Genomic DNA, 16,328 nt, shown 5'->3' with positions numbered 1-16,328 from the left:
TGATCTCGTTCGCGTCTGTCTAAAAAAGACGAAAAAAGGAATAACGATATAAGAAATTTGAAACAAAACGATGTAATTAAAATGGACACTTTCGTGGCCTGATGTCTCTAATATATTTTTAAAAAAGAATAAAAAAAGAAAGAAGATCGATATTAAATTGAAATATAGATCACGATGATAAGCAATAAATAAACAGAAACATTTCAATGGAAAATAATAATTAAAGAGAGAAAAGAATAGAAAGAGAGAGAGAGAGAGACAATGCATAAAGATTAAAAAAGATATTAACATAAAAATACACGAATGAAGTGACAATAAAAATCCATAACTTACACATAATACACGAAGTATAAATCGTAAATGACGAACGATAAATTGTAAGAAAGAAAAAAACAGAAAAGAAAAGGAAAGAAAAGAAAAAAGAAGAAAGAAAAGAATCGAGAAGAGAAAAATAACCTACGTGCATAAAGATAAAAAGCAAAAAAAGAAGAAGAAGAAGAAGAAAAATAAGAAGAGGAAAAGAAAAAGGTGAGACAGAAGATATTAACATTATTCCAAGTAGACGGACGAAATGAGTACAAAGATCGATAACTTATCGATGTATAACTCGTTAATGACAATTAGCCGAACCGAAGTAGCACGTTTCCTGTAATTTTCGCGAATGAACTGGCCAAGCCTAGGATGTTGTACGTGGGAAGGTTTGATACGGTGGGTTACGATGTTGGAACTCCAGTTTGAGTTGGTAAAGAAGGAGACGGTGGGAGAGAATGAGAAGAGGGTGAAAAGAGGGTGAGAAGAGGGAGGAGTCGCTAGTGCCTCGCTGCCGTTACTGGTGCTCTGGTGATGCTGGTGCTGCTGTAAAAGCAACGACCGGAGCTGACCTGAATCCACGACTGGGGCGATGAAAAGGGAGCAACAAAAGCGGCGAGCTGGACGAGGACGAGAGTGAAAATACGGAAAATAGGCCGTTGTCGGGCCACCCTGTGTAACACCCCTACCTACTACCACTACTACCATCGTCATCACTACCACGAGTACGATCACCACACTACTAGACTAGTACTACTGTTGCTATTACTACTTCTACTACTGCTACTACTACTACTACTACTACTACTACTACTACTACTACTACTACTACTACTACTACTACTACTACTGTTACTATCGTCATCTTCTCTTCACTTCTCTTCTATGGTGGAAAGCTCGTCGGACCTACCTGACGAGTTCCATTAAAGTTGAAACTGTAGTTACCGTTGCCTGCGCTTAAATTTACCAACCTTACGGCCTAACCGTAACATCGAATGCACAGAAAATTTTCTATTTCATAGTGGGAGAGAGAGAGAGAGAGAGAAAGAGAAATACTAAATACGGTGAGTATGAATGAGCAACTGCTACGAGCTTCCAACGTATGTTAATCCCAAGACGACATAAATTTTCAAACTCCTATCTACGATTCTCTAAGTTTCAGGTACGAAATTACCGAGGTTAGCGTATAATAGACGCACCTTTAACCGATTAAAAGATTAAAGTCTTTATTCCTTTGATAATGATAATGATAGTAATAATGATAAAGGGATAAAGATTTGGTGATGTAGACGTATCATCAATCCTGATTGTTAACACGTTTTATGGTTCGTACGATCAATGGATAAATTCGATGAGAAAGCTCCGATTGAAATAATAATAACAATAATCGTGTCGATAATGACGATGATAAGCATAGAATCCGATGTTAATCCATTAGAATCCATTTAATGATCATCGAATTTCCAAATACGAAGCAATTATCCGAGACGCGTGCCGATGTAGAGAAGTGATTTTCTATCGTCTGTATAAATCAACGCGTTTAGTTAGACTGGTCGGAACAATTCCGCAAAAATAATTATACTAGACAATCTTCTTAACATTTTGAAAAGTCTCGAAAAGTTCTCGATCATCGATATAACCCGATGATGAATTTAAGAAAAAGTTCGGCCCATTTTTTTATATGTGAAAAAAAAAATTAAAAATAAAAATATTTTATACACACACTTTATGAATATCTCATTAACGACTTAATTCTCGATAGTTAATATCAAAAACTTCGCTTTCTTTCTCTCCCTCGTCTCGATAAAAACTTTTGAATTATTCTTTAATAAAATATCTCATTCTTGTATAAATAATTATATGTTAAGCGGACGAAACTTTTCGGATATAATACATAAAAGTATTTGTGCGGGATCAAGATCGTACAAACTTATAAATTCGAAAGAGTATTTGAGAAAAGAAAAAAGAAAAGAAAATTCGTTTGAAACTTAATCCCTCCAACTCGAAACATTCGACGCGTCGACGAAATTCCAATCGAAAGCTGCAGTAAAAGTTCTACGGCAATTAGATCGGTAAAGTTAAAGAGTGTTGGTTCCTTGAGAAGAAGATAGGTCGGCTCCTCGTCTTTTCTTTCCGTTTTATTTTTTTTTCCTTTTCATTTTCTTTTTTTTCGCGGCTTTCATGAAAGAAAAGAATCGGAATTTGTAGCCTTGAACGGGCCGCTGCGAGCTCGCGAGGCACTTTGAAAGTATAATTTTCTGTCGGCTCGTAAAATCGCGGCTTGCTCGTTTGGCCTAATGGGGAAGGCGCCGTTTTTCAATTTGTTCGAGCAATTTCCTTTTCTCATTCCGATTTTTCTGTCTCTCTCTCTCTCTCTCTCTCTCTCTCGCGCGCGCGCGCGCGCGCTATCTCAAATGTTAGTAGAGACACCACTACGTTCGAAACGTACACGTGCCTGTAAAATTCGTTTCGAGGTTGCGCATCCGATACGATTGTATTATGGTTACCCGAAGGTGTCCCCGAAAATGTGAGTTTTATGCGAATAACGATCGAAATAATCGTTCTCGAGCGAATCGAACGATTACCTGGGTAATATATTTCACCGGTGTGCTCGTTCGCTCGAATTCTTTCGAAAAATGACTATGAACAACACGGGGAGCATAGATTTTTGTTCTTTTTAACTAAACCTCGATCGTTCCGATCATAAATTTTCCTCTCTTTTTCTCGTGAGTTATATACATCGATATTAATTTATATGTTATAAATTTATTTTCTACGTTTTGTAAAGTGTCGATTAAAGAAAATCGATTAGCTGTACGATCTTTCTAAAACTATTTCTGCATTTTTCTTTCCTCGTCTTTTCTTTTCTTTTCTTTTCTTTTCTTTTCTTCTCTTTTCCCTCTCGCTACGCCCACCTCCTATCCCACTAAAAATATGTCTTTAGAAGAAGAAAACAAGTTGAAGAAGTGCTGACAGTTTAGAAGGCAACACATTTTTTCATTAGTTGTTCGAAAGAGTACGCTATAGAAAAGAAAAGTTGTAGGTACTATGAGACTAGTACAGGTATGTACTACAAGACTTGTAATACGAAGAGACCAGTTTGCTCGTAAAGGCAAGTTTCATGTTAGTTTACTTCGACACTTCACCTGCGTATAAGTTTCTCCTGCGTATAAGATCCTTATGAAATTAGCTACGAGAGAAAAAAAATCTCTTACCTTAAGCCGTGTTGCCGCGAGGTCGTTCGAAAGTGTCGTGAGTGGACGGTTACCTGAAAAGAAAAAACGAGAAAGATAAAAAAAAGACATGTCTGAAAATTTATTATAAAATCTTTATAGAAACATTAGGATTTATTTATGTTTTCTTACGATCTATCATTGGCGAATTAATTGAACTTTTATTTCGATAAAATATCGATCTTGATATTTATGGTACTAGAAAGAATGGGGAACATTAAAATCATTAGAATTCTTTACGTTGACGAGTCTATAAAATGATAAAAGAAAAGAAGCAAAAAAGGTGATAATATGACAAAAATGGAGGTAATGAAAGGAGTCACGAATTCGAGACGTACAGGAATGCGTTTTCACGTCTCGTCCTTAATAAAGCGCTATACCTTGAAGGATATATTACGTTAGAAGGATAATGGTTGGTGAAATTGTGATCGTAACGCTGTAAGAGCATCATCATGGGGTAGTAAACAACGTCCTAAAAACACATAAATCAAGATATGGTCCGATGCCAACGAAGACGAATCTTTCTTGTCTTTTTTCTTTTGTAAGATCGTACGTTTCGAACAATTAAAATAAGAATTTTTATGAACGATTAAAATGTTAACACCTTGAACGCGACGTCGTCGATATGTGAATGACGAAAAAATGCAGCTTATGGCAGACAGCTTTCTTCATCCAATTTAGAGTTTTCAAAATAATTCGCAAGAGTTTTTAATAATAATAAAAATATTTGATAGTAAAGATACAAGAAAAACGATATATCTATACAAGTATTTATCAGTGATTTGTACGAAAAAGAAAAAATGTATAATATTACAGTCGTTTCTTATGATATTTTTCAAAACAATTTAGGCAAAATTGTAGCGTTTCCTGGATAGATTTTTTCTTTTAAATTTCTTCTAACCGTTTACATTCTCTATTCGTCTCGTAATAAAAAATGCACACGTACACGTTCGTCCGATTATTTTTTATTTTCAGAATACTTGTTAACTATCAAATTGTATATTATACTCTGGTGCACACTAAAAGTTTCCTAAATCTTATGATTTTTATATTTTTGAGTCACGGATTTGGGCCCCGCGGGTAACATTTCTACTAAATTTATGCTGGAAGATCGTCAACGTGTAATAAATCAACGTTTCTCAACAAACTTTTAATAAAAGTCAAAGAAAATTATATACCATTGTGTATATAAATGTGTGTGTATGTATGCATGTGTTCGTGAGAGAAAGAAAGAGAGAAAGCGCAGCAATAAAGCCATGTAAATGTATATGATCAAAGAATTCCAGTAGTAATACTACATTTTCAGTCAGATATCCATACATGCATGATTAAATGTTCATAGTAGTAATACTACGTCTATTATATACGTAGATATAAGATTAAGTGATCGAAGTAATAATACTGTTTTTAATCAGACATATACATATAAGATTAAATGATCAAGTAATAATGCTACGTTTTTAGTCAGACCTACTTGCATTTATGCTGTAAGCTTTATCACGAGTAGTAATGCTACGCTTTTAGTCAGACGGATGCATTAATGTTTAAGCGATCTCATCTGTAATGGTATATTTTAATTAGTTAATATGGAATATAATTAAAGATAAGTAAATCATGATAGTAACGAATGGTAGCCTTTTTACTGTCAAATAGAAGAAAATAAGGAAAATAAATGTTCCGTAGACAAAGGACAAAAAAAAAAGAACAAAAATCGTAAAAATTTGTACAAAGGAACACTGAAAAGCGAGATAAACGATTTTTCTTTTTTGTTACAATTCTGGTAAAGAAAATGAAGCTTTGTTAATTCTCGAAAAAGAAAAAAAAGAAAGAAAAGAAAGAAGAAGAAATAAAATAAAAATAATGAAATAAAATAAAAAAGGAAAACCATGCGAAGAAGATATTTCAAAGTGGCTGCTGAATGTAAAACGGTGCTGTCGTTTTAGAAGCAGCAGCATTCTCAACGATTCTCAGAGATTCGAGATTCGAGAAGATACCGAAAACGCAAAACCCACAGAAAATCGATATTTTTCATTTAGCTTTACATCTCATGCAAAAACGGAAAGTTCCGTACGGCGAAACTCTCTCTTGCATTCTTTACAAATGTCTCGATTCAAACAGGAGCTTTCAAATACGGCTTCGTATGTAGCGAGTGTGTTGCATGCGGAAAGGAGAAGACACACGGGCGATGGGTTAGCACAAACACGCTCCAGTTCTGAATATTATCTGGCTGAATTTATCGATTTCTCTTGCGCATACGTTTCACTGGATTCGACTATCGTGATTCGTGAGAATCGCGTGTTGATCCGTACCAACTGATCGGAATTACATTCGACCGAATGACTCTGATGATTCTTTCTTTTTTGTCTGTGTGTGTGTGTGTGAGAGAGAGAGAGAATGTGTGCCTACTTTTTTCTTTTTTATTCTTCATTTATCTTCGTTTGAAGGAAAGATCGAGTCATTTGCGAATTACAAAGAAATCGATGATTTTTGGATATTACCTCCATTTTCCTTTCATTCTATAACAATCGTCGTTATAACTGTAATTATTCTTAATATTATTGCTATCGTATTATTGTAATTATTGTTGTTATTTGAATAACGTCCAAGAATCTATCTACGACCACACCCTTTCTCTCATCAGATTTTACGTTCTTTCACGCGTGCTCTCTCTCTCTGAAACTGCATACGGACTTATTTCGATTATCTTGCTCAAAATATCACAAATGTAATAAATCAGTACACGTAGGAAAGCTACAAGATCCATTTAGTTTTATTTTTTGTCCAGCCATAACACTCGATTTTTTTATTTCAATGGAAAAAAAAAAAACATAGATAGAAACAGAAAGAAGAAAGAAAAAAGTTCCATTTTTTTCCTTCTTCTTGAGAGAAGTATGAACTCTAAAATTGTGCTGGATTGTTCTAAAGGTAAATATTGAAACGTAGACAAAAAATTCTGTTAAACAAATCTACAAAAAAAAAAAAAATGAAATTTACGAAGAAGAAAAAAAGGCGAAAATAGAAAGAAAGAAAGAAAAAACTATACACTCTTTAACGAATTTCCCTCGAAGGAAAAAACTAGAAAAATGGAGGCCTTAGGTAATAGACTCTTTTACGAAACAAAGTACTAGCATCTACTTTGAACGTCAATTTTACGTAAAAGAAATAGCTAAAACTGATGGCTCTCGTTAATGTTAACGAATAAACAAAGCCGTGAGCCGAACATTAGAATAAATTTGCACATCTCGCTTACTCGACTTTTTACCGGCTATATTTTTTTGCCACCCTTAGCGAGACTAACGTACGTCGCTCGTAATTCATTCTTCTTTTCCTTTTCCTTCTTTTGCTTCTTCCTCTTTACTCTCGTTTAAGACGACTGACATCGAGCTCGGTGCGCGAGAGCGTCGACGACATAAAAGAAAATAAAAGAGAGAGAGAGAGAGAGAGACAAAAAGAGAGAAAGAGAAAAAGAGAAAGAGAGAAAGAAAGAGAGAGAAAAAGAGAGAAAGATAAACTCGACAGATAAAACCGATATGACCGATTACAAGCGACGAAAGATCGATCATCCCGAGATAAACGATTTACAGTCGGTACGTACGTATCTACCTACATATACCATATACACGTATGAGTAGTCGTTGATGGGACGACGTTAAAATCAACGAGAGGAAAAAAAAAAGAAAAAAAGAGTGAGAGAGAGAAGAAATACAAAAGAGATAGAAAGAAAAAAGAATATCTCATTCGGAGATGATATCCGGTAAAACTCGACATTAATCGAGCGAAAATTCTGTGACGGATTATTAGACTGTAAAATTAATTCTACCATTCGAAAGGTTCTCTTTTTATCACAGACATACACACATATACATAGATATACAGATAGATATACATAGAAGAAAGACAAATTTCACAAGCTTTAACCACCATGACCGTCGGCATGAATAATTTAACAGGCAGGCTCATGCCATCTTCTTGCAATAAAATTGCACGGTCCTCGGTATAATTAACCGAACTCATTAATGTTACACCGAGAAATGCTTCTCTCTCTTTCTTTCTCTGTCTGTCTCTCTCTCTCTCTCTCTCTCTCTCTCTCTCTCTCTTCCTCTCGTATAACCGACTGAAGCCCGTCGTCGTTGCAGACACTTTTCACGAGCGGTACGGACGCAGGTGTTGCGCGACGTCTAAACTCGCGGGCAATTAATATGAAGTGGCAGAGAAACTTCACTTTAATGTCTTCAACTAGAAACGGCGAAAGTTTTAGTAAATTCCAAGTCCAAGAAGACACTGCGTACTGCGGTCTTATCCGGTCTGAGTGAAAGACGTTCTATTTGAGTAAACGTTTATTCGATAGGAACGTGCACCTAACTGTGTGTAATAAGGGTGTTAAAGGTTGATAGTTGTTACGAACGGTACGAGATATAGTAACGTTTAGAAATTAAAAACCCAAACTTGAACGAATAAAATTAATGAATCCTCTGTGGTGTTTATCTCCAATTACCCGAATCCATCGAAATAAAATAAAAATAAACTGCGCTTAATTAACGAATAAATAAACGAATAAAATTAACGATTCGTCTAATGTTACGTTCAATTTACTGCGTTTATCGAGATAAAATAAAAATGAAGTACGTGTAATTGGTGGGGTGGTTGTTAAAAGTAAGAAGGGTAGGAACGTGCAGAAACTCAAAACGTAAATTTAAATGAATAAAATTAACGAATCGTCTGGTGTCACGTGCAATTTACTACGTTTATGGAGATACAGAAAATATATATATATGTATGTATGTGTGTGTGTGTGTATAGAAAATAAAAAAAGACTAAAAGAATTCATGAAATCGTTGAACGATCAAGAATCGCATTCAATCGATCTCTATTTACGACTTCTCGATATTGAAAAGATTGATAAAGGCTTCGCGTTGTTCTCCTTTGACTCCCGAGCCTCATATCGCTCGATCATGTTTACGTGTGTGTTTGTATATACGTATGTGTTTATATGTGCGTATAAGATAGAAGATCCAATAAATATTAAATACCAGAGGTCTTAGTAACCAACGAGCTGTCGTAGGTATAACTCGTCCTGCCTTACTAAGTTTCACAAACGACGCGTTTGAAATTTTTATAAGTTCACATGCACACACATATTTCGTACATATCAAGAGGCAACAGAGATGGGAAGAGATGGAGAAAAATTGACAAGGTAAATGTAAAATTTTATAGTTTAAATGAAATGAAATGACGAAAACAGACACACGTCCTATACCATTTCAGTTTCTTTGTCGTCCGTTTATGTTATACACGATGTGTTCGAAACACTTGTAACAGATAAACTGTAGACGAGAGTTGACAAGGAAGATGAGAAGGTACGCGAGACTTTATTCTCTTGAAAAGCTTTAAGCTTCTCTATTACTTGTCTCTAGGGTGCACTTGGAAGCATTCATTGTAACTTTAATAAATCTCACCGGTTGTTTATACTACTTACAATTGCCTCCAAAACATTCGACCTATCCGACAATAACGATAAACAATTTCGAAAGTTTATTTACTCTTTCTCAAATTATTCGTACGACGGCTAGACAAAGTTACGCGTAACAAATTACGCGTAATGTAATTTATATTTATCGTGAATTGTGAAATATATTTCTTTCTTTCTACCTTTTTTCTATAATTACGTTCTTTCTTTGAGATTATTAATAACACGTAATACAATCATAACTAATTCGAAATGTTTCCAATGTAATATCCGAATTTCGAAATCGTTAGATACGTACAATTTATATTCATCGTAAATTATAAAGAACGAGACGATATATTTTATTTTCCCTCTGTGATAAAATGTACGTTCTCCCTTTGAAATCATCAATAACACGTAATACAATAATAAAACTAATTTGAAAAGCTTCCAAGGTAATATACGAATTTTTCAATCTATAGTTAGATGCAATTTGTATTAATTTCAAGATAGAAGGATGATGTATTTCTTTTTATAACGTTCTCCCTTAGATACTATTAATAAAATATGATATAATAACGAAATTTCGACGATCCTGCGAAGCGTTAAGAAAAAGGCTGGAAAGGAGAGGAATGAAAAAAAAAAGGAAAGAGACCATTAAAATGGCCTGCGGTGATATAAGACCGACAAGGCAAAAGAATTTTATCCGAAAATAACGTATCCGTCGACTGTTACTCTGTACCGACCGCTTCTCGGCTTCCTTTGTACGTGCTGTACTTTTGTATTCTCTCCGATACCGGTTCTTCTCCGACAATTAAACGGAGGGTAAAAAGAAAAATTAAAAGTAAAAGGTAAAGAGAAAGAAAAAGAAAAATGACCTAACAAACAACAACAACAAACAAACAACAAACAAACAAACAAACAAACGAACGAACACACAACAAACAGAAAAAAGGAAAGAAAGAAAATTCAAAAATTTCTCTGTCTCTCTCTCTCTCTCTCTCTCTCTCTCTCTGTCTTTCTCTTTCTCTCTAACTCTAACTCTAACTCTAAACTCTCGTTTTAAACTGTATTAATCCCGATTTCCGCATCGCTAAATCGAACGATTTTGAAGCTGCGGTTTCCGATAGTAGTATTTCGCTAAACTAACCGCTGGTAACGTACGCGCTTCAAATAACTCGTTATCTGTCCCCTTTTTTTCTCTTTGTTATTTTTATGTTTATACAAAAGAATATTTTCTGTCAAAACTCTCTTGTCAAAAAAGAAAAAACGAGTAGCTTCTTGTTACCTCAGAAACGATTTGTTCTTTTTTTCCTATATCGATCCGTAGCTTCGTTCGTCGTAATTAACTAATTTTTTATATTTTTTAAAGTTTATCTCACATCGTCATTCAAAGTGCCATTAAAATGTAATTATTATCGATCGTTCATAATTCGCGATATATTAAGAGAGCGTGCACACCGATTACTAATATCCCATGGCTAAGAACAGTAATACTTAAGTTATAACACGGTTTTATCATAAATTATAGTAATTACTATAACGATCGTTCCATATTGAAATCGCATGTTACGTAATTACAAGGCAGATCGTTGTTAAGTCTCAAATTACGATAGTCGATAGTCGATCAACTCGATCGTCAATTAAGTTTTGACGTATGATTTCGTTGAAGATTCATTTTCAGCGGAGAAATATATATATATATTTTTTTATATTTTCTATCGAAAAGAGTTTAATGAAATTAATTGAAAATGTATCAATGGGAAGCTCCAACGAATTTCGTTCCTTTCTTATTCCTTTGATTATTTTATTTATATATCGTTAATCGCTAACAAAATTTATTAACAATATTAAAAACGAGAATGTAAAGATTCTATTTCTCTCTCTCTTTTTTTTTTTTGTTCTTTTTTTCTTTTTTCTTTTTTCGTCGGACTTTCTCTTTTTACGACGAAATCACGTCAAAGCTTTGAACAATTTACGTAATGCCAACAAGAAAAAGAAAAAGAAAAAGAAAAAGAGAAAGAGAAAGAGAGTGAGTGAGTAAGAGTGAGTGAATGAGTAAGAGGGAGAAAGAATTAGGATACTTAATTGCGTTCACCCGGAGAACGACGTTCGCATTAGTCGAGCCGAAAGTCGAGGCACCGAGAGAGAAAGAGAGAATGAGAGAGAAAAAAGAAAGAAGGAGAGAGAGAGAGAGAGAGAGAGAGAGAGAGAGAGAGAGAAAGAGCGAAGAAAGTGATGAAACAATGTCGAAGGGATGGGAGACAATTTTATCATCCCCCTTGTATCGCTTTATGCAATTACATCTTGTCGGCGCCTCGTCGCGGACAGCCATAACCCGCTTCATCGTGTTTTTGCGATTTTATACCTCCGAAAATACACTCTCGTTCATGCTTCTCGACGATCTTTTACCTTGCTTAAAAAAAAAAAAAAGAGTTAAAAGAAAAGGAAAAAAGAAGCAATAAAAAGGGAAAAAAGGGGACTAAAGTTCCATGCTTCTTTTTCTTTTTTCTTTTCTTTTTTATCCATCGTCATCGCGAAGAGTAACTTGGCGAGAATGGACTTTGAATCGAGTTCGTAGCACATCGTTTATCCCGTAATCTACATTTTTGTCCTCTGTTCACTATGTGTTTTGGCCTTTTTTATTTTTATTTTTTTTCCTTTCTTCTTCTTCTTTTTTTTTTATTTTTTCTCCTTTTTTATTTTTTTGTTTTTTCTAAACTTTCGACATTACCGAGTAAAATACGAACGTTGCTAGTAGAACGGCCTTTATCGTTTGCGAAAGCAACATGAACGAAAACTCATCAATTCTCACTCATTCTCTCTCTCTCTTTCTTTATCTCTCTCTCTCTCTCTCTCTCTCTCTCTCTCTGGCTCTCTATCCTTTCTACTATCGACTACGATATATATATATATATAACTTTTACATTTTTATACGGCGAAACTCTGTACACACAAAGAGTCCGATGTAAATCGCGTTTCAAAATCGTACTATGAAATTCCAGGTATTTCGAAGGAGAGAGAGAAAGAGAGAGAGAAAGGAAGAAAACAAATATTTATTTGCCATAATGGAGAATCGAATTTATGAAACAAATAATTCAGAATACTTGGAAAGAAGAAAAAATAATGATTTTTTCATTTTTCTTTTATCCCCGATCATCGATAACAAATCCTATGTACCTATTTACTTTGGAAGAAATAAAAAGAAACGAAAGATAAAAATAACGAAATATAATAATAAGAATCTGAGAAGGTACTTGTAATAGGTAGAAAGAAAAGGCAGAACCAAACATCGCGGTGTACCTTCTCGTTGTATAATTTATTATGGTTGTATATTTATATTTCAGGAAGTTCCCTAATGCATCTGGATATATGCAAGCTGCCTGTCCCGCATACCACTTGAGTACCAACAACACTAACTTTATGTATATCTTCTTAGATACATGACAAACAAACAGTATGTAGTTAGGTGTATATATATTTATATACATATATATATATATATATACATATATAAAATATATATATAATGTGTGTGTGTGTGTATATGTGTATATGTGACTCTATACGAAAAGTAACAACACGATATGACCATCTTGACGATACGTGATCTCAGATACCCTCAAACATATCTATTTGTATATCTACTCGAAAATAGAAAAAGAAAGAAAGAAAGAAAGAAAGAAAGGAAAGAAAAATAAAGGAAGAAAGAAAGGAAAAAATGCTTCGTACGTTCAGGATTGTAGATTTATGTCTCACCCCAAAGCTTTTAACGGATGTGACAACGCGTTCAAAGCAACTGACTGTGAAACCTAGCTTGCCTCTCATTCTATATACGCATAGTCTAAAACGCAATCGCATTGCCGTCTTTATTTGATTAATATCCGACCATACAAGGATCGTTATTAGCCTCCTACGTGTCCGGATTTTTTTATCCCATCGCGGTATTCGACCAACCGAGCGAAGCAATTCCGGCATCGCTATTGTCGCCGCAACTCGATAGTGACGTCCAACGTATGTATGTATGTATGTATGTATGTATGTATGTATGTACGCATATATATATGTATGTATGTATGTATGTATGTATATATATATGTATGTATGTATGTATGTATGTATGTATGTACGTATGTAGATATCTGCTGACGTTTCTCATGCGTTAACATTCGCTGAAAAGCGACATTTTTGTGGACATAAATACAGTTAAGGGTAGCTTTTTTTCCCTTGCTTTGAAAATAATATTTAACGGAAAAACTCTAATATTTATAACAAAGTTACAAATTAAAAATTGTAATTAAACAATATCGATCGAAAATTTTTAAAGATCATATATTTTCACGTGTTCTTTTTCTTTTTCTTTTTCTTAATTTATTCGATATAATAAGATTATAGATATGGTCCCAAAATGTCGTCTTTAAGAAAAGAAAGAGTTTTGAAATGACTTTTAACGGATAAGGGCTAATACGTATAACTATAATACAAGTGAAAATAGATTGGATAATATTTTTAAATGTTATAAATAGACCATACATTTCCATTTTCTTTTTCCGAATACATTCGGAAGTATAATAAGAAAATTGGAACAGATACAAAATGTCGTTATAATGAGATTGAAGCTAATAAAAAAAAAATAAATAAATAAAAGAACTAATTACCGTAAAAACTGTAAAACAAAAAAGATAACAATAACGTTATACATAAAGTAATGCTTCGTTTTTATAAGACAAAAAAAAATAAATAAATAAATAAAAAAAGAAAATGTAACTTTCGAACTTACGATCCATAGGATCGTTCCGTAAAACCATTTGACGAGATTTAACGATATTCTTATGCGCGAACGATATGCGGCAAAAAAATGCAAGGGGAGAAAAAAGAATATAATATCTCGAATCATTGATTTTTATCGAGAAAAAGCGTAAAGCGTAGACACGCGTATGGTCTTATCATCGAAATAGGAGGACAGAAAGGGAGAGGTGTAAAACGAATCGATGTAAAATAGGGGTTCGTTTTTTAAACTCGTTTACTTTCTTATCGGAGGGTTGACTTTTTTCACGTTTTCTTTTGGATTTTCGCGTATGCTCTTTTCTACTTTGCACGTGAGAATCGTGTTCTCTCTTTTTCTCTCTCATCTCTCTAACTGTATCTCTCTCAATCTCTTTCTTTCTTGATCGGAGATCAAAATCTTAGCTTCTACACGAAATAGATGCGTCACGAGAGATAATAGGATTTTATCAAGTAAAAGGAAAAGAAAGAAAAGAATAGAGAGAGAGAGAGAGGATGAATTTGTGAAGGGGAAAAAAAGAAAGAAAAAACCGACGAAAGCTGTTGCTAAATTATTTGGTATATAAAATGGGAAATGACGGCTATTTTCTCGTGCAGCCTTTGTATTCGAAGATTGTACGACATTCTTCCTCGAGGGTGTGCCGTATAATACTCTAAGCTTTAAGAACTTATGAAGAAATATCGATCATTGTTGGGAAAATACTTTTGTCGCGGTTCGATGCCAATGGAGTTCGAAAGAAATCTTTTTTTCGTTTAAAGAATTTCATAGATATAAGTGACGCCTCTCGATAGAGAATAAATCCTTTTGCATGGATTAAAAACGTGTAAGTATGTCAAAGTCTTAAAAAAAAAAGAACCCTTTGCACTATGAAAGTCATCGATGCGGTAACAATAATATTTTTTTCCGTAGAACTCTTAAGTTAATCAATAAAACACAGATCGATAGAACAGAATATTATTAAAAAATTGCTTGAAACGTATATGTGTGTAAATACGTAGGTATACACAAAATATCGAAAGTAGGAAAAGTCAGGCTAGGATTGGCCGAAAGCAAACTATAAAAATAATCATAATGCAAAGAAATCGAGGTCGAAAAAATTCTTCAAATAAATCTACTGTCGCAAATGCAATAAAATATAGTTCGCATAAAATATCATGGTCCATTATGTTTATACGATTAAAAAAAAGAGAGAGAGAGAGAGACGACAGATATGTATCATCGAGCATCGTACTAATCTTCATTGAAAATTTTCATTCCTTCTTAGTTCAACCGACTTACAGTACATAGAATCGTATCATAAAGGCAACCGCATTTTCCAAGGTAAAACGAAAGCGGAAATACCGTTTGCCTAGAGTCACTTGGAAGACCTCCATTATGGTCAAGCGGTACTGCGCTTTTAAATTCAGGATTTAATATTAAGTTTCCGCAGTTTTCCGCCGGGACGACAAAACTAGAGAATGGTTATAAAAAGCGTATATATCTCCTTGTTTCTCGCCCTACGGCTACGAAAAACAGATAGTAAGAGTAATATCAATTCTCTAAGATAAATATTATTTCTCTTTTGCTTTGTCTCTTCTTTTTTGATTCAAACTATCTTATTTTTATCAAATTTTCTTGTTATATAAAGAAAGAAAGAAAGAAAGAAAGAAAGAAAAATATCGTTTTATTTACAAAAATCACGTTGGAGAATCAAATTAGGAGTTCAATCCCGCTGATAAAAACACATTTAAATAGATTTTAAGATACGAATACGTTTAGTATTTTGTCATAAGTAAAAAAAACAAAGAATACGTGTAATATCGATTCTCTAACAAGCATGGACGTATATATTTTTTCAAGTTACAATATCCCCTTGAAAATTACTCTTTCAACGTGCTATACAAATAAAAGAAAATATCGTTATTTACAAAAATCACGTTGAAAAATCAAATTAAAAGTTGTAACACGTTGGTAAAAGTACATTTAAATAGATTTTAAACGAACAGGCGCATTCAATATCTCTAAATGGCTGTAAAAAACAAATAGTACGTAACAAACATACCTAATATCGATTCTCCAAGCGTAATATATCTGTTTTTTTTTCAAGCTAACTCGTACATCTCTTTAATATTTTCTTTTTTAACAAAATATATGAAATAAAGTATCGTTATTTACAAAAACAATTAAGAATTTAATCACGTTGATAAAAATTTATTTGGATAGATTCTAAGATACGGACACGTTCAAACAATTTCTTGTTTCCAATTTTCCACTTTAAAATCTTGAGAATCGCACCCTCATGACACTTTCGTTCCACGCTAACTGCGGATTCTTGGACCATGCTCTCGTGAAAGTGGCGTTTTACGCTTGAAACTGTTACGGATGCTTTTCGAATATTCAAGCAGCTTCTTAGCGCAATACGAATTTAAAATATATACATGTACATATACATACATACATACATACATACATATATATATATATATATATATATATATATATATAAACATGTGTTGCACCATATAAAGTCTTAGTTGCAAATAAGTTTTATCTATAAGTTTTATCTGCAACCCTT

General features: G+C 33.7%; 2 protein-coding genes across 6 annotated transcripts in view; one reads left to right on the top strand and one right to left on the bottom strand.

Moving 5' to 3' along the window:
• Positions 1-16,328, top strand: part of LOC127063183 (dynein regulatory complex protein 9) — a 72,157-nt gene that overhangs the window by 45,886 nt on the left and 9,943 nt on the right. Inside the window, exon 1 of one of the 2 annotated variants that reach the window (XM_050992582.1) lies at positions 8,436-8,736. The exons of the other annotated variant lie outside the window; for it this stretch is intronic. Coding sequence (XP_050848539.1) covers positions 8,708-8,736 — 29 coding nt within the window. The 5' untranslated portion in view covers positions 8,436-8,707. Of the gene's footprint in view, positions 1-8,435; positions 8,737-16,328 lie in introns of those variants that run through there. 2 annotated transcript variants of the gene reach the window in all.
• The window catches only part of LOC127063178 (acetylcholine receptor subunit alpha-like), a 93,821-nt gene that overhangs the window by 68,965 nt on the left and 8,528 nt on the right, over positions 1-16,328 (bottom strand). For all 4 annotated transcript variants that reach the window (XM_050992567.1, XM_050992573.1, XM_050992570.1 and 1 more), the window contains exon 2: positions 3,525-3,577. The gene's annotated coding sequence lies outside the window, so the exon portion shown is untranslated. The remainder of the gene's footprint in view (positions 1-3,524; positions 3,578-16,328) is intronic.

Source organism: Vespula vulgaris, chromosome 4, assembly GCF_905475345.1.
Source record: "Vespula vulgaris chromosome 4, iyVesVulg1.1, whole genome shotgun sequence".
In the NCBI taxonomy this organism is placed as follows: Eukaryota; Metazoa; Arthropoda; class Insecta; order Hymenoptera; family Vespidae; genus Vespula; species Vespula vulgaris.
Note: the sequence above shows the minus strand (reverse complement) of the source record. Positions and strands in the feature narration are given on the sequence as shown.